General features: G+C 36.3%; 1 protein-coding gene across 1 annotated transcript in view; it reads right to left on the reverse strand.

Annotated features, from left to right (window-relative positions):
* Nucleotides 1-26,296, reverse strand: part of LOC131800952 (uncharacterized) — a 64,179-nt gene extending 37,883 nt beyond the window's left edge. The window contains exon 1 of the mRNA XM_059118830.1: nt 25,459-26,296. Coding sequence (XP_058974813.1) covers nt 25,459-26,274 — 816 coding nt within the window. The 5' untranslated portion in view covers nt 26,275-26,296. The remainder of the gene's footprint in view (nt 1-25,458) is intronic.
* Between the last annotated feature and the right edge of the window lie 987 nt (nt 26,297-27,283).

Below are 27,283 nucleotides of genomic sequence, written 5' to 3' on the forward strand. Positions count from 1 at the left end.
AGCCAAACAGGCCAAGAGTTATTATTGGTGGTAATATTCGCAATGATTATGAATATCTCAAGAACAAGCCAGATCTGAGCTCTTTGCTGGCTGCTCTTGGAGCAGCCATCGTGTAATGACTTTGGGAATTTAGCGCATTTGTTAAAGTCCAATCTTTTTAGCATTTAACTAATTATTATAGTTCGGCTATGGGTTTTTGCCTTGTCTTGTTGCTGTTCTGTTCTAGTTCTGTTGCTGTATTTTTTTTTTTTTTTTTGTTGTTGGTCTTGTTCTGCTCTAAATTGCTGGCCATGTTCCTCTGGCATATGCTGCATACATTAATGTTCTCTAACATATGCAATTGTGGCAGTCAGCAAGACAGCCAACGACGACAACTGTTTAAGAATTATGGTCATCAGGGAGGTGTGAAAGGGTACACACAGTCATTATAGTTTGGTATGATGGAAAATGGAGTGTTAAAAAAAATGAAAAAATATAAAAAAATGAGTTTAAATCACAAAAAGGCCTCATGGCATTTTTTCACAGTTTGTTTAAATTTTTTAGGTGCATACTTTCGGGCGAAAGCGTAAAAATTTTAGAAGTCCAAGGTTTTATGGCATGCGAAGTGAGGCAGTAATAAAAAAATCTTTTCAAATAAATATCAAAGCCTTAGGTCTTAGGTTTGGGTATTTTGGGGCATACTTTTAGGCAAATTCATACAATTTTAGAAGAGTCAATGTATCATGGTATGGTTTTAATGTGGATATCGATCTGAAGGGCCAGGACAAATTAGGAGACAATGTATGGCCAAGAGGCCAAGACCTTGGACCCTTAGTTTATTATTTAAAATGTCCCACCCTTGGTATCATATTTTCTAGACTTTTTGTAAATTCGCCTATAAGTATGCACCAAAATTTATATATCACTTATAGGCGAATTTACAAAAATTCTGAAAAATATTATACCAAGGGTGAGATATTTTAAATAATAAATTAAGGGTCCAAGGTCTCATGGTATTCGTTCACTTTGTACAATTTGCGGTGCATACTATTAGGGGAACTCAGAAAATTTGCGAAACATGGGAACTTTGAGATCCTCTTTAGACGGATTCACAAAATTTCCAGATAATATAATACCATGGGGCGGATATTTTAAATAATGAACTATTTTCACAAGGCGTTTGTCCAATGTTAACAATTTGTGGTGCATACTTTTAGGAGAAGTCAAAAAATTGGAGAAAATCCTAACTTTAGGACCCGGATGCTATAAATATCGATCTGAAGGGCCAGGAAAACTTAGGAGCTAATTTATGGGCAGCATCTCTATACAGGTGATTTGAGGCACAAACAAATTTTGGTGCATACTTTTGGGCGGATTCACAAAATTTCCACATAATATTATACCATGGGGCGGACATTTTAAATAATGAACAATTTTTCCAAAGCTTCATGGCGTTTGTCCAATGTTTACAATTTGCGGTGCATACTTTTAGGAGAACTCTGGGAATTTGTAGAAAATGCGAACTTTAGGACCCGGATGCTATAAATATCGATCTGAAGGGCCAGGAAACCTTAGGAGCATATCTATACAGGTGATTTGAGGCACAAACAAATTTTTGTTGCATACTTTTGGGTGGATTCATAAAATTTGTAGAAAATATGATACCAGCGATCGGATATTTAAAATAATGAACTTAGGGTCCAAAGTTTCGTGGTATTTTGTGGAGAAACTCACAAATCACGGTGCATACTTTTAGGGGAATTTAGAATATTTGCAGAAAATGCTAACTTTAGGACCCGGATGCTATAAATATCGATCTGAAGGGCCAGGACAACTTAGGAGCCAATTTATGGCCAGCATCTCTATAGAGGTGATTTGAGGCACAAACAAATTTTGGTGCATATTTTTGGGCGGATTCATAAAATTTTTAGAAAATATGATACCAAGAAACGGATATTTTAGATAACTTAGGGTCCAAGGTTTCATGATACTTGTGGAGAAGCTTACAATTTGTGGTGCATACTTTTAGGAGAAATCAAAAAATTTGGAGAAAATGTGAACTTTAGGACCCGGATGGCTTAAATGTGGATATCGACCTGCAGGGCCAGCAAACCTTAAATAACAATGTATGACCAGGTTGTCTATACAGGTGAGCTAAGAGAAAAATAAATGGTGGTGCATATTTTTAGGCAAACTCTTAACATTTCTGGAAAATGAGAGCTGAAAGGCCAGGCAGAATTTTTAAAGTGAACAGGCTAGGGTGCCGGCCTGTCAGACTAGGGAGTTTCTGAACCCCAGTAAAATATACAGTTTATCTATGTAGGTGATCTGAGAATATGTAGTTTTGGTGTATACTTTTAGGCGAACCGATAAAATTTGTAGAAAAACGAGCTAAAGCAGCAAGGGGCCTTTTATGGCGAACTAAAGCGTCGGGAAACTTATGTAGACTAGGTAAAAGACCGGCAATCATTCTTGGCGAGCTGACAGACCAGGAAATCTTTGTAGGCCAGGAAGCTCGAAGGACAAAAGAGGCACTGAAGAGCTGTTGGAAGAAGAAATGGTTATAGAGAAGTTATGGATCCGGGGAGGAGAGGATCTGAGGATACATGAAGTGTAAGGAAATCTGTGCTGTCCGGATATGCGGCAGGCTCAAAGTTAATTTGAGGCCCGGGAGTCTCTACATAAGAGCTGAAGGATCAAGGAGTCTGTCCAGATAAGCTGGTGGCTCAAAGTTAATTTTGAGGGTCGCGCAATCTTTAAAAAGGAGCTGGAGGCTTAAATTTAATTTAGATGGCCTGGGAGTCTCTTGGAGGTTCAGGAAGTCTCTCCCGATGAGCTGAAGGCTTAATGTTAATATTGAGGTTCGGGAAGTTTCTACAAATGAGCTGGAGCATCTGGAAGTCTGTCCCAATGAGCAGGACGCTCAAAATTAAATTGGAAAGCCGGGGAGTCGCTAACTGGAAAATCAGGATGTCTGTACAGATAAACTCGAGGTTCAAAGTTAATTTTGAGTGTTGGGGAGTCTCTACAAAAGAGCTGAAGGATCAGGAGGCTGTCCAGATGAGCTGGAGGCTCAAAGTTAATTTGGAGGGCCGGGCAGTCTCTACAACAGAGCTGGAGCATCAGGAAGTCTGTCCCGATGAGCTGAAGGCCGGAGAGTCCCCACAAAAGAGCTGGAGCATCAGGATGTCTGTACAGATAAACTGGAGGCCCAAAGTTAAGTTGGAGGGCCAGGCATTTCTACAAACGCGTTGTGTGTTGGAGTGCCACAGATGGACAGAGAAAGGGGCCTTTATTGGGAACATTGAAAATACAGTATTTGTCTTCGAAGGTTCAGAAGGGCCTCTCTTCCATTTGGAAAAGATGAAGGGCTAGTGAATCCATTATATATGAGCAGGTGGACCAGGGAATTGGTAGACAATCTGATGATTAAATGATGGTGCAGAAATGGTGCAAAAATTCAAAATGTTCTGCGATTTGAAAAAACAGGGAGTGGTGGGTTAGATGGGTACACTGAAGGGCCAGTCTTTGCTTCGTAGCTAAGTAGAAGGCCCCGGAAGGGTTTGTGTGAAACCTATTTAGAGGAGTTATCGGTAAAATAAGTCTACAAGACGACCAGCAGCTGTCCCATGCAGGAAATTTTCGTAGAGTGTATTGGAATTGAAGATGTTCTTCAAAGGGTAACTCACACCTAGGATAATGCTGCATATTTTTAATGCGAAATTTAAAAATTGATCATTGAAGAGCCTATTAGGCACCCAGATTACAAAAAAGGGGGAGGGGCGCCTAAAAACATGCTCTTAAAAAGTCTTAATATAAGTGAAAATATTCGCTTTAGGCATGACTGAAACATAATTTAAAAAAAAATTGACCTGAGAGCGCCTTTCAAGAAAAACTTAAACTCAGTCGAATGAGGCATACTTTTAGGCGAAAGTCTGAAAAAATTATTAAAGTTTAAAAAAAAATTGAAGGAAATGTTTTTCAATATTTCCCGATTTCATACCTCAAATTCCCAATTTCCCATCACTCCTCTCCCTGCAAATCATCTGCGTCCGTTAATTATTCCCTAGTTTCTTCACAAAATGTTGTTTTGTTACCCTTTTCCGTTGGGTTTCCCCCTCCTCATCCTCCTCCCTCCTAGCCGTCGTAGTTCATTTGTAGCACGTTTTGTTGTAATTATTACTTTATTTACCATTGGTGGTGTTGTTGTTGTTGATGTTCTGAATTTTTGTTGCAAGTTCAGTTAGTAGTAAGCCTTGTTGTTGCTGCTGCTGTTGTTGTTGTTGTGTCATGACAGCCAATTTAATGTGTGGCTTAAATGCTGTTTTAACGTTGTTTTATGGCTGTTTCTTACGTTTTGCCATACGGACATCCAGCAACGCGAACCCCAAGCCCGAACCCCATCCAGCACACACACGGCATCCATCCAACACATTGTGTCCAAAAACTTCGTCCACCTCTTCTTTAGTTGCTTCTGTTGCCTTAGCTCTGTTTGCTTGCCATTCATCTTTGTATTGGCAACGAATTTTTCAGCCATGGCTTGAAACTCTTTGGCACAACATTTGAGTCGGTTTTTTTGTTGTTTTTGCCGGATCTGAGGATGTTGTCCACGATGGCTGGCTGTTTTGACTGTGGCTGTTATTGCTGCTGTTGCTGCGAGCTGCTTGTGGGGTCAATTAGTTTGATGTGTTACGAGTTCGCATGCACAGACATACTTATAAACACACACTCATGCGGAGAGTGGAGAGAGAGAGAGAACCGTCTTGAATGTTTGTATTTGACCAGAGTCACAGATAACTGAATGGAGAGATCTCGGCATGCAAACTGCATATAATATGCAACAATAACAATAACAACAACAACATCAGCAGCAACAGCAACAATAATTATGTTTGAAATGTAAGGCATTTAATTAGTTTCTTTTGGTTGTCTTTTTGTCGGTGAGAGATTTGTTGTTGGATTTTTGCAAATTAAATATGCAAAAATGTAATCAAGCCTGAAGGTGGAAAGTAGCGAAGACAGGCAAATGGTAAAAAAAGCTAATTCAAAAAATAAATAAAACAAAATGGGTCACATGGGAACAATTGACCCCACGAAAGGGGTTAAGATTTTGAATAGCCAAAAAGCTCATAAAATGGGAAATAAGCCCCCGAGGCTCTTCAAAATGTACACTTGCCAATATTTCCACCCACACAAGATCTGGTGTGAAGATGGAATACATTGGAAAACTTCTTCTGGTACCTCCCCCACAATGGGTTAAAATTCTTAAATTATTAAAAATCGCATAAAATGTAAAATTAGTGACCGATTATCTTCAAATTTCACACATCGCAATATTTCTACCCACACAAGATCTGGTGTGAAGATGGAATACACTGGATAACTCCTTCCGGTACCTCCCCCACAAGGGGTTAAAATTCTTAAGTTATTATATATTTCATAAAATTTAAAACAAGTAACCAATTGTCTTCAAATTTCAGACATCGCAATGTTTTCAGCAACACAAGATCTGGTGTGAAGATGGAATATACTGGATAACTCCTTCCGGTACCTCCCCCACAATGGGTTAACATACTTAAATTATTATATATCGCATAAAATGTAAAATAACTGACCGATTATCTTCAAACTTCACACATCGCAATATTTTCGGCAATACAAGACCTGGTGTGAAGATGGGATATATCGGTTTACTTCTTCTGGTACCTCCCCCACAAAGGGTCAAAATTCTTAAATAAATTTATATTGCATAAAATGCGAAAAAAAAGACCTAATACTCTCAAAACTTCACAAATCCAAATATGTTGATTTGAACAATATCTGGTATGAAGATGAGATAAATCGGACCACTCCTTCTGGTACCTCCCGCGCAAAGAGGCTAAAATTTTGAATAACGAAAATGCTCATAAAGTGCGAAATACGCATCCGATTCTTTTCAAACTTGACACGTTCTAATATTTTTATCAACACAAGATCTGGTGTAAAAATGAGTTATAACGGACCACCCATTCTGGTACCTCCCACACAAAGGGGTCAAAATTTTGATTAACCAAAAATCTCATAAAATGCAAAATAAGTATCCGAATCTTTTCAAATTTCACACATTCCAATATTTTTATTAACACAAAATATAGTGTGAAGATGGGATATGCCGAACCACTCCTTCGGGTACCTCCCCCACAAAGGGGCCAAAATTCTGGCATTATTACATATTGCATAAAATGCGGAAAAATCATCGGATTTTCTCAAAATTCCACACATCCGAATATTTTCACTTGTACAATATCTGGTGTGAAGATGAAATATGTCGGACCACTCCTTCTGGTACCTCCCCCACAATGGGGTCAAATTGTTGAATAACCAAAAAGGTCATAAAATGCGAAATAAGCATCCGATTTTTTCTAAACTTTACACATTCTCATACTTCAACTAACATAAGAGCTCATGTAATTCTGGTAGATATTGGTCCACTCCTTCTGGTACCTACCACACAAAGGGGTTAAAATTCTGGAATTATTACATATCGCATAAAATGCGAAATAAGCACCTGATTTTCTCAAAATTTCACACATCTCAATATTTCAACTAACACAAGATCAGAAGTGGATATGGAATATATCGGTCCACTCCTTCTGGTACCTCCCCCACAAAGGGGTCAAAATTTTGAATAACCAAAACGCTCATAAAATCCGAAATAAGCAACCGATTCATTCGAAGCTTCACACATCCTAATATTACAACCAACAAAAGATCAGGAGTGGATATGGAATATATCGGTCTACCCCTTCTGGTACCTCCCCCACAAAGTGGTCAAAATTTAAAATAACGAAAACGCGCATAAAATCCGAAATAAGCATTTGTTTCTTTCAAAATTTCACAAATCCCAATATTTCAGGCAATACAAGCTCTGGTTTAAAAATGGTTTATAACGGACCACGCCTTCTGGTACCTCCCCCACAAAGTGGTCAACATTTTAAATAACGAAAACGCTCATAAAAGGCGGAATAAGCATCCTATTGTTTTAAAATTTCACACATCCCAATATTTCAACCAACACAAGATCAGGAGTGGATAAGAAATATATCGGTCTATCCCTTCTGGTACCTTCCCACAGAGGTGTCAAAATTTAAAATAACGAAAACTCTCATAAAATGCGAAATACGTATCCGATTCATTCGAAAGTTCACACATTTCAATATTTCAAGTAACAAAAGATCTGCTGTGAGGATGGTAGATATCGGATGACTCCTTCTGGTACCTTCCCCAGAGAGTGTCACAATTTTCAATACCTTTATCTCTCTTAAATCGAGCCCAGACACCAACAGTGGCATCCATATCAAATTTGAGGTTTAGCCAATACCCAAAATTACAAATTTCAAAATTTCCTGCTATTGACACCTAATGTCATTGCTCTCGCACATCGAAATTCGAAATTTCCTCCTTTTGCAGAAAAATAATGACTATTTTCCAAAGCTTTCTCCCCCAAATAACAATTATCTTGTCATTATTGTAACTGCAGCGAAAATTGAGGTTTCCTTTTTAAATTAAATTTATTTTTTAACACCCCCTCCCCTCAACACCCAAAATCAAAACTCCCCACCAAACAAATCTTTGGAAATTGAAAATAATGACTAATACCCTCATATCACCGTCGCCACCACCATCAACGAAACGAACACCACTGTTTGATGGCAATAAAATCACCATCATTGTCAAGTCATTGTGGCACTCACCCGCCTAACCGCTCTCTCTCTCTCCCATCAAACGGTGAGTGCGGCAAGAAATTGGAAACAACATTTAAAAATTAACCATTAAAAAGTCACCAGCAACAACAAAAACAACAACAGCAATGAAATTATAATAATATTAATACCCATAATGTTGTATGCCACAATGCTTGCAACAACAATTCCAACAAATACGCTCCATAATTACAACAAAACATTCATAGCGAGCAACAACACAAAAAACACATCACGCTGAGAATGCCGGTCACCAAAACTAGCTAAACCAGCTGCTATTAAAGAAATATTAACAAAGCGCAAAACTAAATACAACAACCCGCACAATGGCGACCGCCACAGCAGCAGCAACACCAATAGCTTATGGCTTAGGAAAATAAAAACAACAACAACAATAAGAAATATCGAAAAATCAAGCGAATTAAATGAAATTCATATAAATATCATTCACATGGCAATCGGCAATTGACTTGGAGCTGGCTAAAAATCCATGCGAATTTTTATTTATGTTGCATCGTGGGAGAGGGGTGGGGGAGGCTTGATATACGAGGGGAGGGAAAGAAGGGAAAATAATTAAAATTGAAATCACTGCCAATGGAAGGATATAATGAGAGGGTCCTAAAATTACCGAGGGGCCCTAAGACCCACCTCACATATTTCATTCAGGAACTTGTCAGGGTTACCATTTCTCCGGAAAAAAAAAACTTCTGGCTAGGAGGGGGGTTGGGGGTTTTGTAATTCAACAGTATTTTTTCACCCCACAACAAGTTTTGTGGATCCTTCATATATGCGAACAAACTAAGTCCATTCACATTTGTTATACCCTCAGACATATGGCTAGGGATGGTATGCATCGAAAATGTTCCTCATCGAAATAATGGGTTTAGATCTTAGGTCTCATTGGACCAAATCCGTTTCAGGACATTTGGAGTCGATCTAGCGATGTCCATTATACCCTCAGCCATATGGCTAGAGAGGGTATATATCATTTGATACATCCAAAACGTGCCTCATCGAAAAAATGGGTTTAGACCCTAAGTTTCTTTGGATCAAATCCGTTTCAGGACATTTCGAGTCCATCGAGCGATGCACGTCCTTCCGTTTGTCCGTCTGGCTGGCTGATGCGCACGATAACTCTCGAAGGGAGTATCCGATGTGATCCAAACGTGGTACAACGTAATATAATTATCAAACTTGGATAGAGTTCGGAGATGGGCAATATAGGTCGACTCTTTCTGGTACCTCCCACACAAAAGGTCAAAATTTTCAAAAAAGAAAAAAATTGCATAGAAAGAGAAACGATAATCCGATTTTGCTCCAATTTTACATATCGTAATATTTTCATCAATGCTACGTCAGGTGAGAAAATGGACAATATTGGTCCACTCCATCAAGTACCTCCCCCACAAAGGGTCAAAATTTTAAATAATAATAACTCTTATAAAATTGCGATGTAAGAGTCCGATTGTCTTCAAATTTCTCACATCCCAATATTTATATTAACCCAAGGTCAGGTGTGAAGATGGGATATATCGGTCCACAGCTTCTGGTACCTCCCCCACAAAAGGTCGAAATTTTTAAGAAATATATTTTTTGCACAGAAAGAGAAAGGATAATCCGAATTTGCTCCAATTTTGCAAATCCTAATATTTTCATCAATGCTAGGTCAGGTGAGAAAATGGACAATATCGGTCCACTCCGTCGAGTACCTCCCCCACAAAGGGTCAAAATTTGGAATAATTTTAATTCTAATAAAATGTGATGCAAAGTCTGAATGTCTTCAAACTACACACATCGTAATATTTTCATTGACCCAAGGTCTGGTGTGAAAATGGGATATATTGGTCCCCGCCTTCTGGTACCTCCCACACAAAAGGTCAAAATTTTCAAAAATTATATTTTCTGCACAGAAAGGGAAACGATAATCCGATTTAACTCCAACTTTGCAAATCCTTATATTTGCATCAGTTCTAGGTCTAGCGCGAAAATGGACAATATCGGTCCACTCCTTCAAGTACCTCCCCCAAAAGGGTCAAAATTTTGAATAATTATAACTCTTATAAAATTGCGATGCAAGGGCCTGATTGTCTTCAAATTACACACATCACAATACTTTTATTAACCTAAGGTCAGGTGTGAAGATGGGACATATCGGTCCACAGCTTCTGGTACCTCCCCCACAAAGGTATCAAAATTTTGAATATTCATGCAGCTCATTAAAATGCGAAATTAACATCCGATTCCATTCCAGACTTGGTACATCTCAATATTTCCATCAACATAAGATCTGTTAAAATGATGGTAGAGATCGGACCATTATTTTTGGTATCTCCCCCCCAAAGGGTCAAAATATAAAATAACCAAAGCGATCATAAAATCCGAAATAAGCATCAGTTTCTCTTCAAATTACATACATCACAATATTTTTATTAACCCAACGTCTGGTGTGAAAATGGAATTTATTGGTCCACTCCTTCTGGTACCTCCCCCACAAAGGGTCAGAATTTTGAATATTCGTGAAGCTCATAAAACCCGAAATTAACATACGATTCCATTCAGATTTGACACATCTCACTACTTCCATTAACACAAGATTTGTTATAAAGTTGGTAGAGATTGGACCATTCCTTCAGGTACCTCCCCCACAAAGGGTCAAAATTTCAAATAATCAAAACGATTATAAAATCCGAAATAAGCATTTGATTCTTTTTAAACTTTACACATTCGCAAATTTCAGCTAACATAAGATCTCATATAATTCTGGTAGATTTCGGTCCACTCTTTCGGGTACCTCCCACACAAATGGGTCAAAATTCTTGAATTATTGTATACCGCATGAAATGCTAAATAAGCATCTGATTCTCTCAAAATTTCACACATCCGAATACGGTAACTTGCACAATATCTGGTGTAAAAATGGGTTATAACGAACCTCTTCTTCTGGTACCTCCCCCATAAAGGGGTCAAAATTTAGAATAATGAAAACGTTTATAAAAGGCCGAATAAGCATTCCATTCTCTTCAAATTTCACATATTCCAATATTTCAAGTAACATAAGATCAGGAGTGGATATGGAATATATCGGTCCACTCTTTCTGGTACCTCCCCCACAAAGGGATCAAAATTTTGAATATCCATGAAGCTTATAAAACACGAAATTAACATCCGATTCTATTCAGACTTGGTACATCTCACTACTTCCATTAAGACAAGATCTGTTATAAAGTTGGTAGAGGTCAGACCATTCCTTCTGGTACCTCCCGCACAAAGGGTTAAAGTTTTGAATAACCAAAACGATCCTAAAATCCGAAATAAGCATCCGTTTCTCTTGCAATTACACACATCCAAGGTCTGGTGTTCAGATGGAATACATTGGTTCACTCCTTCTTGTACCTCCCCCACAAAGGGTCAAAATTTGGAATATTCATGAAGCTCATAAAGCATGAAATTAACATCAGATTCAATTCAAACTTGGCACATCTCGTTACTTCCTTAAACTAAAGATCTGCTATAAAGATGGTAGAGGTCGGACCATTCCTTCTGGTACCTCCCCCACAAAGGGTCAAAATTTTGAATATCCATGAAGCTCATAAAACGCGAAATTAACATCCGATTCCATTCCAGACTTGGCACATCTCACTACTTCCACAAACACAAGATCTGTTATAAAGTTGGTAGAGGTTGGACCATTCCTTCTGGTACCTCCCCCACAAAGGGTCAAAGTTTCAAATAATCAAAACGATCATAAAATCCGCAATATGCATCTGGTTCTCTTCAAATTGCACACATCGGAATATTTTTATTAACTAAAGATCTGGGGTAAAAATTGGATATATCGGTCCATTCCTTCTGGTACCTCCCCCACAAAGGGTCAACGTTTTGAATAACCAAAACGATTATAAAATCCGAAATAACCATCCGTTCCTCTTCAAATTATACACCTCACAATATTTTTATTAACCCAAGGTCTGGTGCCAAGATGGAATACATTGGTTCTCTCCTTCTGGTACCTCACCCACAAACATTGGCTGAGGGTATACAACTGTCGGTATTTTGTGACCTTTTTACAATAAATTTCCTAAGTCCTTTCTTTTCTATATCTTTCCTGCCAATATTGCCATACTCCCCTCGTCCAGCTCCGTTGGCTGCCACTTTAATGACTCCAGCGTAAGTGGCTCTCCGATCATAAAAATTGTATTTATTTATATCGGACAAGAAAACACATAAAACTAATTACAATAAAATCACAACAACGAAGGAAAAAATCGAAAAATAAAAAATAGAAATACAATAAAAACTAAACGCCATAATAAGGACAAATGGCCTTTCAAAATCAACTAAACGTGGCCAAGACATCAGCGTCAGCAACAACAACGACAAACACACCACCATTAACAATTCACAGCAGTCAAGAAATTGTAAAAAAAAAAATAATAATAATAAAACGAAATCTCAACGCTGAAAATCAAATCAAATGCAAGGCAATGCGATCGTAGACAAATATTGGCAAATGCAACAAAAACATTGAAAGCAGCAGCAGCAACAAAAACAACAACAGCAACACTGGACATATTTACAACATTCATCATCATTCAAAATGTAAACCGGCAACAGGATTTAAACGCATACAAAATGCTGAGCGGCAATGGTCATGCTAAGGAAGACAAAAAAAAAAACAAAAAATAATCAGGCTGAACACTCACTCAACAAGGATGGGGAGACATGGACAGCTGGCAAGTCCAACTGCCTGAAGGGGGATAACAAACCAACAAATAATAACAACAAAATTCCAGGCACTTTAGTCTTGGCCAAGAAACTTTACTTTTTGCCCAACCAAAATAAAAAAAAGAAAAAAAAACCAAAATTCTAGATTTTCATCTATAGATTTATTCATCAAAACACAAGTATGGGTCACTGCGTTAAAGAGCAAAAGGGAAGAGCAGGAGAGAAGGTAGAGGAATTTTCTCAATTTCTTGAGTAACAAATCAAGAACTAGAGACAGAGAGAGAGAGAGAGACTAAGGCTGAGATTTAAATAAAAGCAGAGATGAATGGCAATGCAACAGGCCTTTTTTTCCCCAACAGAGACACTCAGTTACACTCACCCATTGCCATGGGGAGAGGGAGTCAGAGAGAGAGAGTTAAAATGAGAGCCATAACAAAGAAAATCTCCAAAAATAAAATCCTCTTGTTGTTGCTCAAAATTAAAATAAATGTTGCCCCAAATTGTGTAGCCAGGGACAATTTAACAATTTAGTTTGTTGTTACTCTTGTTGTTGTTGCTGTTGTTCTTGTTGCTCTCCGTCTGTTGTAATGTAGTAGATGCACGTGTGTCGGTTTGTTGCCATCAAAAAAAAAAAAAACACATTGGGATTGCTGCTTATTCGTGTTGCTTGTCAGTAATTTAAGACTGGTTTTGAATTTCTCGAGTTGTTGTTGTATTAAGTGTTTACATTAAATGGAGAGGGAGAAAGGATGGTGGGGGGAGGGAAGGGGTGAGGGAGGTTGGTCTTGTCTAGCCTTGTGAGCGGGAGTAGGATTTAAAGCACTAGACTACAGGAAAAATTACGGATGAGGTATTTGGAACCTTTTTCATTAGGGTCAGGTCATTATGATGAGCGGATGGATGGATAACTCTCGAAGGAGTATCCGATGTGATGCAAACTTGGTACAACGTAATATTATTATCAAACTTCGATCGAGTTCGGAGATGGACAATATCGGTCCACTTTTTATGGTACCTCCCCCACAAAATGTCGAAATTTTCAAAGAAAATAATTTACTGAAAAGAAAGACAAAGGATAATCCTATTTTGCTCCAACTTTGCAAATCCTAATTTTTGCATCAGAGCTACATCAGGTGCAAAAATGGACAATGTCGGTCAAGTACCTCCCCCAAAAAAGGGTTAAAATTTTGAATAATTTAAACTCTCATAAAATGTAATGTAAGAGTCGGATTTTCGTCAAATTTTACACATCCAAATATTTTTATTAACCCAAGATCTACTTTGAAGATGGGTAATATCGGTGGACTCCCTTTCCCACAAAAGTTCGAAATTTTGAATACCTATGAAGCTATTAAAACGCGATATTAGCATCCGATTTCATTTAGACTTGGCACATATCAATATTTCCATCACCTCAAGATCTGTTAAAAAGATTGTAGAGATTGGTCCATTTTTTCTGGTACATCCCCCACAAAGGGTCAAATTTTGGAACAACCAAAACGATTATAGAATCTGAAATAAGCATCCGGCTCTTTTAAAATTTCACACATCACTATATTTTTAATAATTTAAGGTCTGGTGTGAAAATGGGATATATCGGTCCACTCCTTCTGGTACCTCTCCAGCAAAGGGTCAACATTTTGAATATCCCCGAATCTCATAAAACTCGAAATTGACATCCGATTCCATTCAGACTATCTAAATATTTCTATCCACACGAGACTAGTTATAAATATGGTATAGATCGGACCATTTCTTCTGGTTCCTATACCACAAAGGGTCAAATTTTGGAATAAGCAAAACGATTATAAAATCCGAAATAAGCATCCAGGTCTCTTCATATTTTATACATTCGATTATATTTACTGACACAAGATCTGTTAAAAAGATGGTAGAGATCGGACCACTCCTTTGGGTACATCCCCCACAATGGTTCAAAATTTTTGAAAATCGCATAGTGCCGATATTTTTTCAAGTTTCGTATTTGAATATTGCAATGGCTTATGACAAAAGTTGCCTATGCAGGACCATGTCTTCATGTAGAACCCAATATAACGGCTATATTTGGTTTTTTTAAGATTTTGACAGATTTTTTTTTTTTTTTTTTTTTTTGAAAATTTTCAAATTTATGCCAAATGGTGGAGGGTATTCAAAATTCGGCCTGGCCGAACTTACTGCTTTTTTACTTGTTATATGGTAAGCTACTAAGGAGCACCTTTCCAGAAGGTCTTGCAGAATATCCCTTCAAATAAAAATGTTGCAATTAAATATCTGTTGCCTAGTGTATCTCCTGCAAATGAACACCTTCCCAGAAGGCCTTGCAGAATATCCCTTCATAAAAAATGTTTCGAAATTAAAATCTCTGTTGCCTAGTGCCTACCTCCTGCAAAAATAACATTAAAAGCCTTTAAATTTAATGCGATAGTGGGTGCCTTATCTTGGCTGATGGCGGCGGAGTGCTAATGCAAAGCTGCCTAGTCTCTGCAAAAGACCACAAAAATAAGTGAGTTAGCTGAGGGTAAGGAGATTTGGGGCAGCTGATTTACACACATTTAAATTTGGCTTTATTAATTTGCAATTAATACCTTTAATACCACGTGTATGTGGGGGCGAGGAGGGGGAACAGACACAATTCAAAGGGGGAGGGGTATGGCAAAAAGAAACGCCATGGGAGATTTCAGGTTTTTTGAAAAAAAAAAAAAACAAAATGCCTAGAGGTTGTCAGGCAAATGCTGGAAATTGGCAAAGCAAATATTGAAGGTTATTGTTGGCTAAATTCTCAGGCCACAGTTTTTAGGCCTAAAATTTTTTTTTAAATTTTTTTTTATTTTTGGGTTTCTATTTCTGGCGTTTTTCTTTCAATTTTTTTCGATTTTTTTATGTTTTTTCCTAAACATAAACGGAAAAACTGGTCTATGACAAACCAAAAAAAAATCTGCTGGGCCATGTTGTTGTTTTGGCTCTATTCCCGGGCCTTAGTGAGTGTTCAAATTTGTTCCAAGTGCAAACAATGTTTAATAAAGCAAAACTATTAATCATCGGCAAAAATGCAAAGCGCAGCACAGTGGAGTTGGTGGAGAGCAAAAAAAAACTATTGTGGAACTGGTTGTGATTCGGATTTTTTTTTGGCAGCCAAGGAGTTTTGAATCACATATTCATAGATGGCAATTAACATTTCCAAATGCATTGCCATATATAAATGACTGAATGCGATTTTTTTTTTTTGCTGTTGCAGTTGTCATTATTATTTTTTTCCCGTCTAATAGCCAGATAAGATACCATTTCAGACATGTTGAGGTTGCAAGGAGGGCTTGAGTGGGTGGCAAAAAGGGAGCAAATTGGAAAAACGTCTAATGTCAGTCATGAACCTTTTACAAATATGACTAATAATGATGTTTGTTTTTTTTTTTTCTATTTCAAAAGGAGAGAATGGATATGAAAAGGTAGGCTGACTAAAGGGGTTAGCTTTTTTTATATCTTACGAAAGGTGGGAGACCCTACACCCAAGGTGGCCGGGGTATTATGTCTTTGTGCATTTATTTGTAACAGGCAAAACGAAACGAGATGGACCCATAGTTCCTTTCGATGATCTGCATAGAATCACAATCTGAGTCGCTTTATGCATTTCCGTCCGTCCGTGCTTCTGTCTGTCCATGTATTTTTGTAAACAAAGTATAGGTCACATTTACTGCCCGATTTAGATGAAATTTTGCACAAATAATTTATTTGACCCAAGGACGAACCCTATTGAAATTGGAGATAATTGGTCAAAATTTAGCTATAGCTCCCATATATATCTTCGTCCGATTTGCCTTTTATTGTGCACCAAACGTGTAATATCAGCCCGAATGGTATGGAATTTTGCCCATACAACCAAATTAAACCTAGAAATAAGTATGCCAAATTTGATCGAAATCGGTTTAGATATAGCTATAGCTCCCATATATATCCGATCATCCGATTTGTTATTTTTGTCCTCCGCAGCCTTAATATGCACTCTATAACAACGATACTTGGGGAAATATATGAAATATAGCTCAGAAATACATTTGCTAAATTTTATCGAGATCGGTTCAGATTTGGATATAGCTCCCATATATAACTTCGTCCGATTTACCTTTAATTGTGCACCAAAGGTCTAATATTTGTCCAAATGGGATGGAATTTGGCACTTATGATCGAATTGAGTCTAGAAGCTAGTATGTCAAATTTGATCGAAATCGGTTTAGATATAGCTATAGCTCCCATATATATCCGATCATCCGATTTGTTATTTTTGTCCTGCGCAGCCTTAATATACATTCTATAACAACGATATTCGGGGAAATATATCAAATACAGCTCAGAAATACCTTTGCCAAATTTTATCGAAATCGGTTTAGATTTGGATATAGCTCCCATATATAACTTCGTCCGATTTACCTTATATTGTGCACCAAACGTCTAATATTTGTCCAAATGGGATGGAATTTGGCACATGCAACCGATTTGAGTCTAGAAGCTAGTATGTCAAATTTGATGAAGATAGGTTCAGATATAGCTATAGCTCCCATACATATTGTTCATCCGATTTGTTATGTTTGTCCTCCGCAGCCTTAATATGCACTCAATAACAACGATATTCGGAGAAATATATCAAATACAGCTCAGAAATACATTTGCCAAATTTTATCGAGACCTGTTCAGATTTGGATATAGCTCCCACATATAACTTCGTCCGATTTACCTTTTATTGTGCACCACACGTCTAATATTTGTCCAAATGGGATGGAAATTGGCAATTATGATCGAATTGAGTCTTGAGACGAGTATGTCAAATTTGATCAAAATCGGTTCAGATATAGCTATAGCTCCCATATATATCCGATCATCCGATTTGTTATTTTTGTCCTCCGCAGCCTTAATATGGACTCTGTAACAACGATATTTGGGGAATAAAATCAAATACAGCTCAGAAATACATTTGCCAAATTTTATCGAGATCGGTTCAGATTTGGATATAGCTCCCACATATAACTTCGTCCGATTTACCTTTTATTGTGCACCAAACGTCTAATATTTGTCCAAATGGTATGGAAATCGGCACTTATGACCGAATCGAGTCTAAAAGCTAGTATGTCAAATTTGGTGAAGATCGGTTCAGATATAGCTATAGCTCCCATATATATTTTTCATCTGATTTGTTGAATTTGCCCTGCATAGCAAAATATGAATTCTTTTTCAAGTAAAATGTGATGGGGTCGGGTTGTTATCAGCGGTGACTGTGTGCTGGGTACGTAAAAATAACTTGGTTGACTCTCATCATGTCGCCTAAAAGTATGCACCATTCTTTAAATATTTTAGATTTTCTCTTCTGTGATTTTGGGGTTTTTTGGCATCCACAATTCACGTCAATTATTGTTAAAATAATCAATATATCTGCCTGTTAAATTAAATTGTCGTCTAAAAGTATGCATCACTCTGTTAACATTTTACATTTATTTTCCCGGTACTATAGACAATTTATTATAAATCATTTTGATTTAATACTTGAATTATTATTTATATATTTAATACATCCTTGAATCCATAACTTTTCTCTGGAAATTATATGGTGGCCTAAAAGTATGCATCATTCTTTCAACATTTTTTAGTATTGCAGTCCATTTTTATGTCTTGCCATAAATAATTTAATTTATTGAATATTATTTACATATTCTTAATGTATACATAAATTACATGGTTTCCTAAAAGTATGCAACACTCTATAAATATTTAAATATTGGGTTAAATTTTTAATTCGAAATTCTCGTTGTATCAGGGTAAGTCTTATAATTTATTTCCATTCATATATCTGATTTTTATATATTTTTTTAATATATTTATTTATTTATTTTCAAAAAATATTTTTTACTGTCAAAATCACATCGTCGCCTAAAAGTATGCTTCATCCCAAAAAAAACATTTGTTATTTGCTATTACACTATTATATTCCATTTTCTACCCCTTCCTCTCTTTATCCTTTACAATATACAATAATTTCTAATTTAATACTTTAATTAAAATTTATTTATTTATTCAAAAAATATCTGTTACCGCCCTCAAGTCCATGGCCATTTATCATCCGACTGATCGCATTTGCAGTCGACTGTCAATTGGCATTATGCCATTTGCTTGAGAATTTTGCAAAGAGTTTATTTCTCTTTCCCTCTCTCTCTCCAAGAGCTAGTAAGAGAACAGTAAACAACAATTAACATCATTATCTAATTTCGAAATTAATAAATTACAAAGATATTGCCTCGAGCCATAAATCATGTCATTACAAATTTCAAAATCGACAGACACACAAGCACTCAGACCGATATATCGACAATGTTGCAGAACCACAATTTAAGAATTACAATTGATTTGTTTTGTGTTTTGTCTTTGGAAAATAAAAAAAAAATAAATAAATATCTAAAATCTACAACAACACCACCATTTACTCGCTAAGGTTTGCAATAATATATTGTTATAATTATAAGCAGAATTTGTATGCGAATATGTAGTTATTTGTGCAAATGTTTTTTTTTTTGCAATAAATCTAATTACCACGACTGTGGCAGGGGGAGAGGTATTAGAGGGGTATGAGAATATGATGTCATGAATTTGATTTACCAACCATCTAGGTTAGAATATTTAACCCAGTTTTTTTTTTTTTTTGTATTCGAATCAAAACCCCTTCACCAAATATTTGCAATATAGACCACGCCTTTGATAGGCTATCTCTTTCTGGCTGCATGAAAATGCATTTTAGGGGGGGGGGGGGGGGGGACTATTTGTTGATTCTGTTTTGTTTTTTGTTGTTTTTTTTTTTTTTCAAAATAAATAAACATTTAATTAAAATAATTTTAATAAATATTGTTTTTTATTGTTGTTGTTGTTTGTAAACTGCAGGAAAAAATTGACATATACAGTAGAACCTCTTCTGCAGCTAAGCGATTGAATTTTTTTCCAAAGCGGCTTAGGAATTTTTACTAGAAATATGAAAGTGGGCTATGATACGACATATTCATAAGAAAGTGCAGCTGAGAGACTTAGAATGTGGCTAAGAGGGTCTTTTTTTATATAAGGAAGTGAAGTGATTGCCGTATAAAATAGGGCAGAGAATTTTTTTTTTTTTTTTTGGGATCTTTTTTAACTAAGAAGTGCCATTTTAAATACCGCAACATGTCATATAAAAAGAGCTAATTGGAAAAAAATTCAAACGAACAATTCAAAAAATATCAGTCGGTTTTGCCGAGAGATGTATACCACCCTCACCCTACTCCAAAGGGGCGCTCACCCTCACCCTCTCCAAAGGGGCGCTGGCCGACATATCGTATCGCGACGCCCATGCAATGGTGCATCATGGTTGAAGCCGTCAAGGCGATAATCATGTAAAACCCCTCGTCATCACTCTCACCCTACGTTCGAATATTTAAATATATTTTGACTTCTGTTATGATTATTCAAATTGTTGACCCTCTATGGAGTAGGTTCCGAAGGAATGCGTCAATACCTTAATACCTTCTCGTTTTATGGGCTTCATGGATATTCAAAATTTTGACCCTTTGTGTGGGAGGTACCAGAAGGAATGGATCGATATGTTCCATCTTCATAGCAGATTTTGTATTAGTAGAAATATTGTGATGTGTGTAATTTGAAGACAATCGGACACTTAGATCATATTTTATAAGAGTTATAATTATTTAAAATTTTGACCCTTTGTAGGGGAGGTACCAGAAGGAATGGTCGGATCTCTACCATCTTTATGACAGATCATGTGTTGATAGAAATATTGCGATTTACAAAGTCTAAATGGAATCGGGTGTAAATTTTTTGTTTTTTTTTAAGGATATTCAAAAATTTGACCGTTTGTGGGGGAGGTACCAGAAGAAGTGAACCGATATATCCCATCTTCACAGAAATAATGGGATGTGTGATATTTGCAGATAAACGGATGCTTCTTTTGGGATTTTATAATCGTTTTATGTTGACCCTTTGTGCAGGGGGTTCCAGAAGGAATGGTCCTACCTCTACCATCTTTATAACAGATTTTATGTTGATAGAAATATTGAGATATGTCAAGTCTAAATTTAATCGTAGTTTAATTTCGCGTTTTATAAGCTTCATGGATATTCAAAATTGTGATCCTTTATGGGGGAGAGGCCAGAAGGAGTGGTATCGGTCCATTCCATCTTCACATCAGACCTTGGGTTAAAAAAAATATTGTGGTGTGTGTAATTTGAAGGCAATCGGGCTCTTACATCACATTTTATAAGAGTTGTAATTATTTAAAATTTCGACCCTTTGTGGGGGAGATACTTGATGGAGTGGACCGATATTGTCAATTTCCGCACCCAAACAACCACTGATGCATATAATAGGATTTGTAAAGTTGGAGCAAAATCGAATTAGTCTTTATCTTTTTGCGCAGTAAACAATTTTATTTAAAAAATTCCAGTTTTTGAGGTGGAAGCACCAGAAGAAGTGAGCCGATATTGCCAATTTCCGAACTCGATCTAAGCTTGATAATAATATTGCAATGTACCAAGTTTGGATACTCCCTTCGGGAGCTATCGTATACAGCAGTCAGACAGGCGAACGCTTGATCAATTCCAAATGTCCTGAAACGGGTTTGGTCCAAAGACCCTGGGTCTTAAAATCGTTTATTCGATGATACACGTTTTGGCCGTATCAAATGGTATATACCCTATCTAGCCAAAAGGCTGAGCGTATCAAAAGTCGCGAGAGTCATCTTTTCTTATTTGAGAAAATGCTGAGAGGCTACTAATTGAGTGGCTTTTGTCCCTGCTGAGAAAGTGCTGAGTGGCGTCTCCGTTCTGATGAAACTCAGCGAAAGAATTCGCTTTTTGCGAGTCTATTGTGATATGCAAAAATCAGAGATAAATATAATCAGATACCTACTTCCATTGACAAAGGGCTGAGAGGTAGCTAATTCCGTGGAAAGAGAGGTTGCCTTTTTCCTATGAAAGTACTGAGAAGTGTGTTTTTTTAATGAGAGATTGTATTTGTCAAATGAGAAAGCGATGAGAGAATTATTTTGCGCATTAAAAATCAATCAGAGATTGTTTTTTCCAAAAATCATTTTCTGAGGGGTGGAGTTTGACATTGAAATAATGCTGAGAGGCTTCTCTTTTCATTGGAGAAAATTTCGAGAAATTGCCTTTTCTAATGGAAAAAAGGCAGCTTGTTCCCAGGAAAGTTTGTTGGTTCTCATTCCATATGAAAAAGTCCCTAAAAATTGAGTTTTTCTAACAAGAAATGTACAAACAGACTTTATTGGAGAGGTAACATCATTACGTCGTGAGAGAGGGATTTTTGAATGACGGACGGCTGGTCAAACAAGATGTGTTTTTATGATGAGGAAAGAGTGTCCTTTTTATGTGAAGTAGGGCTGAAAGAAGTGTTTCATTGGGAAAGAAGTGTTGAGAATATATTTTTTTATGTTAAAAAAAAATTATGTCTTGCATCTGGAATTGGCCTTACAATTTCTTCCAATTTTTGAAAAAAGTTCTACTGTAATTCAATAAATCTTGAAATTCATTAACCAATTAAAATAAAAATATATTTCTCCCCAGAAATTCAGAGCAATATTGCTATCGTACATGGCAAATTCTCCCCCCTCCCCTTTCAAAACTTTATTGAAAGCTCGTCATTTCAATAAAATAGCTGGCTTAAAAAACACGCCCCTTTTTTGGATCATGATTGTGAACTGGCTTAAGGCATCTCTCCACACACAATTAAGCAAATAATAATGGAGACCTAAAAACCTGAATGCAGTAGCCAAAAATATTTTTTCTAAACAGCTATGACTTTTTTATATTAATTTCTTTATGTCAATATTCACACATATTTTTTTTGTTCGCCGTTTTTTTTTTTTTTTTTTGAAATTAGTTGTTCATAAAAATATATCATTTTGAACAATTGGCAGTTTGACTTGGTTTGTTGTGTGTGTGTAGTCAGCCACTTTGACTTTGGGCCATGAGCTCTTAAGGCAGAAAACCTAAAAAAATCAAAAACAGAAAAAAAAACTCCATTCAAAACTAAATAAATATGGTAACCTAAATATTTCAATTTTTTGTTTTTTTTTTTTTTTTTGGTGTAACCCAAACATGAGTTGCATTGCTTGTTTGTGTGACACACTCATAAATTTTCAGCATTAAAAAAAAAAAACACGGCTCTTTGACAATGGCAAGCGGTAAAATGTTAAGAAAAAGCTAAGACAGCAGCAGCAGCAAAAAAAATTAAAATAATTGGTAAATAAATTCCAGAGGAACACATGGCATTAGAGTTCATTTTTTTTTTTTTTTTTTTTTGAAAATATTCTAAGCAGATCTAAACCACTTCAGATGTGGGTCATTACGCATTGAAAGGCTCAAATTCGAAGGTTTGTATTTAAATAAATTTGAATTTAATGACGCATTAGCAGCTGCGAGTTTTTGCCCAAAAGTATGCAGCATTCATGTCAAGTAAATGTTTTTTCACTCCAAAAAATTAAGAGGAATGACTAAATACCACCAATTGCCTACATTTTATTTCCAAGACCTCTCAAATGGTATCTGATACATCAGAAGTATTCTGGAACAAATTTCAGAATCACTCATTACCCAAGAGTAAAAAATACATTACAAAGTAATGCTTTCAATTATTATCCTACATTTCTTATATCTCAACAGAATATAATGGGAATTATTGCAACGAATTTCTGTGGAATTTTTGTTATATAACAAAAACCTGCTTACTGGGTAATGTGTGTATAATAATTGGACCTTACAAGATAATGGCAAAATATAACCACAAATATTTGCCACAATCCTAAAAATCGGTATATGATAAGCCGGATTATTCCCACAAATAAAGTGAATTAAAATCTGAGAGGATGCAGAACCTCTCATTACCCCATTGGTGAATAAAACGTTATAAAGTAATGCCTGTTCATCAATATGTCACGGACAGGCTTTTATACATCGTTTGGAGCCAGAAGAGGGAATCAGTTAAGCAAATGAAGAGCTTCTGAGGAGACTTCTTATTTTAACTAAGTTTCTTGAAGACACATTACATGCAGCTGAAAAATATCTTACCGGATAATGAGTTCTTCGTTCATCCAGTATTGCGTAATAAAATCTTACCACAAAAATTGTAGAAAATTAAAAAATCTGGACATATTTAACCAGTTACATCCCCGAATGAAGAAGGCCTGGCTTTTGAAATACTTATTATCCAAATGATATGTAAGTCCTTACCATGTAATGTTTACTCTTCTCAAATTTGACCTCGAAATTTCTTGAAAATTAGAGAAATGCATACCTGATAATCAAATATTTGATTTGATTTTTGATCAATTTGATGGACTAAATAATAGAGATCTTTATCAGACAACTTTGAGAATCTGTCATTACCCTTTGGTGGACAAATGCCTTACTAAATAATGCTTATTTCCAAATATGTTCATATATCGAAAGAAACCATCAAAATGGTCTCATTTTTCTAACAGACAAAATTCTTAGAGTGCTTCTTACCCTGAATAAGTTTCTGGAACTCACATTACATTCCACTGCAAAATAACTTACCTGATAATGTGTTTTTCACTCATCCCGTATTGGGTAGTAAAATCTTGCCACAAAAATTGTAGAAAATTAAAAAATCAGGACATGGTAAATCATTTATATCGTAAGAAAAAGTAGGTTTTGATCTGCCTGGCCTATGAAGGACCTATTACGCAAAAGGTGTGTAATATCTTACCCTGTAATGTATACTCTTCTCAAATTTAACCTCGAAATTTCTCGAAAATCAGAGAAATCCATACCAGATAAACCAAATAAGTCCCTCAAATAATAGAGGTCTTAATCAGACTACTTTCAGAATCTCTCATTATCCTTTGGTGGACAAAAACCTTACGAAATAATGCTTATTGGTAAATATGTTCATTTATCGTGAGAAGCCATCAAAATTGCCCAATTTTTGTAGCAGAAAATTTTCTAATGGTACTTCTTATGCGGAATAAGATTGAGATACTCACATTACATTCTTCTACAAAATACCCTACCGGGTAATGTGTTTTTCGCTCCTCCCGTATTGGGTAGTAGAATTTTTCCATAAAAATTGTAAAAAATTATAAAATCTATTCGTTACATCCCTCGTAAAAAGTATGTTTTGATCTGCCTGGCTTTTGAAAGACTCATTAACCAAATGATGTATAACACCTTACCCTGTAATGTCAGCTATTCTCATATTTTACCTTAAAAATTCTAAAAAATCACAGAAATCCATACCTGATAAACCAAATAGGTCCCTCAAATAAAAGAGGTCTCAATTAGACTACTTTGGGAATTTTTCATTACCATTTGGTGGACAAAACCCTTACCAAATAATGTTTATTTGCAAATATGGCAGCTATAGCTTCTCACGTAGCACGAAAAACAATCAAAAGGGCTTAAATTTTTATAACAGAAGAAATATTTATCCTGAATAAGTTTCAGGAACTCACATTACATTCTGCTGCAAAATACCTTACCGGATAATGTGTCATAACCTCGCCTTTTGTTCTCTCTTAAATTCTACCAACTAATATACCTTAATGAACAAAAATCGATTCATAATAGACCTGTTTAAAACTTAAATGGGATGTCATCAATTTTTTGACAAAATATCTCATTACCCACTGGTGAAAAATACCATATCTGGTAAGGTTTAATAAAAAAATTAATTTTTGTAATTTATTTTAAATCAGAAACGGATTTAATTCCCATTTTAAAATTTATTTTATGGCAAATTCTGGCTAAGGCCTTGAAATTCAATTACTTTCATGCTGAAAAATGCCTTACCCTGTAATGAGTTTAGCCTTATTACATTTATATGCTCACAAACTATGGATTTTGATTTTGTAAATCAGTAAAGCTCTTGAGATTATATTTTTTAGAATTTTTAAATACATAAAGTAACCCCTTACAAACCCCCTTACATGTTGGGGGAAAAAGTGCTTACTTACCGCTTCTGTTTTGATATTCAATGCCAAGTGCAGTGGCGCTGGTGGTGGTGTGCTGCTGGAGGATCCCACCACCGGCACAGGGGCCATTGTGGTCGGCGTCGTCGAAGTGGGTGCTGCAAAACCACAACTGGCATTACTGTTTGGACCCGGTGTACCGCCGCCACGTCCTGGCGACTGTGGTGAAATACCACTCAACGATGCCACAGCGGCACTTGAGTAGGGCGACGAGGAGGGTGATTTATTGGTGTTCGAAGTATTTGCAATGGCCGCTGTTGTCGATGAGGATGCCGTTGTTGTGGAGTTCAAAGATGAGGAGGAGGCCGATGAGAGCGATGAATTCGACGAAGAGGAAGAGGACGATGATGATGATGACGAGGAGGAGGAAGATAAAGTTGTGCTACAAACTAAGGGTGTTAAACCGTTATTTGTTGAAGCATTGGTTTTAGCTGCTGCTGCGGCGGGTGGTGGTATTGTTGTTGTTGCGGATGATGTTGTTATTGTTGATGAAGTTACTGTTGCTGACATGGGATTCAGTAGTCCATTACTGTTGTTGTTGTTGCTGTTATTATTATTCGACATTGTGCTGGGCGACATCATGGGCGCCGTGGGACTGGCCAAACTAACACTGGCTGTGAGATGGGCGCCTAGAACGCTGGTGGCATCGACAAATTCTCTTTTCATTACGCCACCACCGGATACACCCAAGGAGGCGGTTATAGCAGCTTCACAGGGCAGAACGGTGCCCAACATGGTAGGAGCGTTATCGGCGTTACGATTACCACTATTGTTGTCAGTGTCTTCACAACCTTCCGCCATGTCAGTAACACATTGTGGTGAAATAACTGTAAGGGAGAGAGAGGGGAGAAGAGAGGAGAAGAGAAATTAGAGAAAAATGCGAATTTGAGAAAAATATATTCAAGGATAAAAAAAAAATTTGGGGTAAATTAAAAACCAAAATCGTCAGTTTATAAATATAGAAAAAATGCTGACATTAATGGTGCATAATTTTAGGCGAACTTTAATGTAAATTGTTCAATCCGAACCCTATGCACAGTTTTTACTTCAGGAAATTGTATTTGAAACAGCAGTTCAAAATTTCTCTAATTTTCAAAAAAAAAAAAAAAAAATATTAAAAATAATTTCGGAAATTATATTTTTAATATATGGTGCCTACTTTCAGGCTGTCCTATAAAATAAAGGCTCTGACAGGAATCTGGAGACATAATAATACAGTGATATGCCCCAGTAAAAAGTTTTTTCATTTACAAAAGACTGTGAAGGGAGGTTGATATTTAAAAAAAATATTTCCAAACTGTGTTGCCTACTTTTAGGCGAAATTTTGAAAAACACTCGTTATTGGCCTGATTAAATATTTAGATCATTTAAATTTAATAATTTGGATAAGATTTATGTAATCGGAATACATTTTGAAAGATTTTAAGGGTTTTTCGTGAGTGGTGCATACTTTCAGGCTCAATCAGGAAATTCTAACTCAGACAGTAAAACTAGTAACAAGCCTTTTTTAATCCACATTTGAAGCCTCAGACAATTCCTTAGAAAAAAACAGTTTTTAAATTAAAAAAAAAAAATATTTTAAAAATTCTTGTTTTCTTGGCTTCCTCTATCCTCTAAAAATTCTTTAAAAACATTTAAAAAGTCTTTCTAAAAAATTCCTCAAAATATCAAAATTTAATTTAAGATCGTTAAAAATTCAGGTTTAACGGCCTTGGGGGCGATCTCCTGAAAATTTCTTAAAAAATCCAAATTTCATTTAATTGTTAAAATACCACAGTTCTAGGGACGGTTGTCTCCAAATGTTCCTAAA

The sequence above is a fragment of the Musca domestica genome, unplaced genomic scaffold (genome assembly GCF_030504385.1).
Source record: "Musca domestica strain aabys unplaced genomic scaffold, Musca_domestica.polishedcontigs.V.1.1 133, whole genome shotgun sequence".
Taxonomy (NCBI): Eukaryota; Metazoa; Arthropoda; class Insecta; order Diptera; family Muscidae; genus Musca; species Musca domestica.